This window comes from Hyaena hyaena, unplaced genomic scaffold (genome assembly GCF_003009895.1).
Source record: "Hyaena hyaena isolate Hyena2069 unplaced genomic scaffold, ASM300989v1 scaffold_41, whole genome shotgun sequence".
NCBI lineage: Eukaryota > Metazoa > Chordata > Mammalia > Carnivora > Hyaenidae > Hyaena > Hyaena hyaena.
Window position 1 is genome coordinate 753,412 of NW_024080673.1, and position 3,233 is coordinate 756,644.

The 3,233-nt window shown below is 39.4% G+C and overlaps 1 protein-coding gene across 1 annotated transcript; it reads left to right on the top strand.

The window, feature by feature from the left end:
• The first annotated feature begins 731 nt into the window (after positions 1 to 731).
• LOC120230381 (protein dpy-30 homolog) lies at positions 732 to 1,327 on the top strand. The gene has a single exon (XM_039229951.1). It carries the CDS (start codon positions 763 to 765, stop codon positions 1,060 to 1,062), a length of 300 nt encoding a protein of 99 aa, XP_039085882.1. The 5' UTR covers positions 732 to 762; the 3' UTR covers positions 1,063 to 1,327.
• The last annotated feature ends 1,906 nt before the right edge of the window (positions 1,328 to 3,233 follow it).

Genomic DNA, 3,233 nt, shown 5'->3' on the forward strand with positions numbered 1-3,233 from the left:
TCTGTGTCTCCCTCTCTCTCTGACCCTCCCCTGCTCATGCTGTCTCTCTCTCTGTCTCCTAAAAATCAATAAAAATATTTTTAAAAAAAATAGAGTGTAATCACGCGAGGAGAGAAGAATTTTATGAGGCAGCTACCTCCTTTATTTAACTTTGTTCACCTGAATGTCAACATTTTCAGCTATTTGGGAAAAATTCAGAAGCTGCATTACAATTTCTGATGTGTCTGGAGTCATTACTACCTTGAAGTCATTGCCAGTTTCTGTATCATAAGTCATTTCACCTTTGCCACCTGGCAGGTCCCAATAACGTTCATCAGTCACCACCCAACATGCTTAAGGATGCTGACCTCTGTGCTTTTTCATTTGCTGATCTAAGTTATGGGTCACTGGAACTCCTCAATCCCTTCTAAGTAAGGGTGTGGATATGACCCAGTGTTAACCCACAATACCTGATCTGTGTTCTGGGTGCTGTCTTGCAGTAAAAGACTAAATCTCTTAGGGTCATTGTTGGTCTCATGATGTTTGTGATAAATCTTTGCAGCTTCCGAGTCACCAACACAGGAATTGCGTGCCACTGGTTTATGCATTAAGTGCCTTTTTTGTTTAATTACCTCTAATCCTAGGTGTTGTATTTACCCTAAGGGGTGGTTCAAAAGAAGGATTGGGATCCTGGCATCTTCATGTTGAAATCTCCCGGGTAACTCACGGTTCTTCTTGTTTTCCAAGACTGGTTTCCAGGGATTGTGACTTGCAGGGTCCGCCATGGAGCCAGAGCAGATGCTGGAGGGACAGACGCAGGTTGCAGAAAATCCTCACTCTGAGTACAGTCTCACAGACAATGTCGAGAGGATAGTAGACAATGAGAAGATTAATGCAGAAAAGTCATCAAAACAGAAAGTGGATCTCCAGTCTTTGCCAACTAGTGCCTACCTGGATCAGACAGTTATGCCTATTTTATTACAGGGACTGGCTGTGCTTGCAAAAGAAAGACCACCAAATCCCATTGAATTTCTAGCATCATATCTTTTAAAAAACAAGGCACAGTTTGAAGATCGAAACTGACTTATTGAGAAGAACAGAAAAATTTGGTTTCTACTGTAGATTTACATGATTAAGAGGCAGCTTTAATTGCCAAGATTCCCCCCCTTTGGAAGTATACGAACCTTCAGGACAACAGAACTTATTTCCGGAATTGCAGAAGAAAACATTTCCCTTATTTTGATTTAATCACCATGCTTATTTAATGAGTGTATTCTGTGCAATTTTTTCTTAGATTGTCTTTAACTTTGTTTTTAAAACAACCTTCAAAATAAACTGTTAAAATGTCAAAAAAAAAAAAAGAAGGATTGGGCTCTGCCAGCACAGCACAAAGGGGTGAACAGATTTCATTGCATCCCAAACTTACTGTGTCTCAAAAAGGATAATTGCAAGTAAATAATATATATATGTATATATTCACTCTCCAGCTTGGCCCTTAATTTACATTATGACCCAAGACCTTTGTTATGGGCTGAATTGTGTACCCAAAATTCATATGTTGATTTTGTGATCCCTGCCCTGCCCCGTACTTCACAATGTAACTATAGTTAGATATAGCATATTTAAAGAGATACTGAAGTTAAAATGAGGTTATCAGTATGGACTCTTACACAGCGTGACGGGTGCCTTTATAAGAAGAGGAGATAAAGATACAGGCGCAGAAGAATGACCATGTGAAGACAAGGAAATCCCCATCTACAAGCCAAGGAGAGAAGCCTGAGAAGACATTAACCCTGCTGCCACCCTATGTCAGGTTTCTAGACTGCAGTTTTGTGGGGAAATAAATTTCTGTTGTCTAATCAAAAAAAAAAAAAAAAGCACTTTGTTGCTAAAAAGTGCTAACTAACCATCATCCCAGCTTTCAGCCAGTCGTAAACTTTCTGCCTGGTCTTGTCTCCATGTTGATGCCTGCTGACTGATCAGGGTGGTGGTTGCTAAAGGTTGGGGTGGCTGTGGCAACTTCCTAAAATAAGACAACAATGAATGTTGCTCCAACAATTGACTCCTTCATGAACAATTTCTCTGTAGCATGCAATACTGTTTGATAATACTTTACTCAACAATAGAACTTCTTTCAAAATTGGAGTCAATCCTCTCAAACCCTGTCACTGCTTTACCAACTACATTAATATAATATTCTAAGTCCTTTTTGCTATTTCAACAACCTTCACCAGGAGTAGATTCCATCTCAAGGAACTACATCCATAAGAAGGAACTCCTCATCCATTAAATTTTTGTCTTAAGATAGAAGCAATTCTGCAGCTAATGACATAGATTTCCCCACCCCACCCCCCCATCAGATTAACTTTGTTGATCTAACTGAACCATTAGCCAGTGTTCCTTATGATGTATTGGAAAGAAAAAAAAAAGCAGCAATTTAGTCATTTTCGGGCTCCACTTCTAATTCTAGTTCTCCTGCTATTTCCTTCAGTGAAGTTTGAACCTCTCAAAGTCGTCCATGAGCATTGAAATCAATTTCTTCCAAAGTCCTGTTTGTGATGATATTTTGACCACTCCCGTGAATAATGAATGTTGTTAATGGAACTGGGAATGATGAATCCTTTTCAGGTTTTCAATTGTCTTTGCCCAGATCCATCAGAGGAATCAGTATCCATGGGAGCCATAGTCTTATGAAAGGTATTTCTTAAACAATAAGACTTTGAAAGTCAGAATTACTCCTGATCCATGGTTTGTAGAATGGATGTTGTGTTAGCAGGCATGAAAACATTTATCTCATTGCACATCTCCATCAGCACTCTTGGATGACCAGGTGTGTTGTCACTGAGCAGTAATGATTTTAAAGCGTTCTTTTATCTGAGCAGTTGGTCTCAAACAGTAGCCTTAAAAGTCAGTAAACTGTGTTGTAAGTAGACATGTTCTCATCCAGGCTTTGTTGTTTATAGGCCACAGAAAAAGTAGGTTGAGCATAATGTTTAAGGGCCCTAGGATATTCAGAATGGTAAGTGAGCATTGGCTTTAACCTCATGTCACCAGCTGCATTAGCTGCTAACAAAGAGAGTCGGCCTGTCCTTTCAAGCTTTGGAGCCAGGCATTGACTTCTCTCTAGCTATGAAAGTTCTAAATGGCGTCTACTTTCAATAGAAGACTGTTTGGTCTACATTGAAAATCTGTTTAGTGTAGTCAACTTTAGTAGTTACCTTAGGTTGATGTCCTTCATAAGTTACTGCAGCTTC

Excerpts from the sequence above, each read along its gene's own strand:
- LOC120230381 (XM_039229951.1), top strand. The coding sequence starts at position 763 with ATGGAGCCAGAGCAGATGCTGGAGGGACAGACGCAGGTTGCAGAAAAT.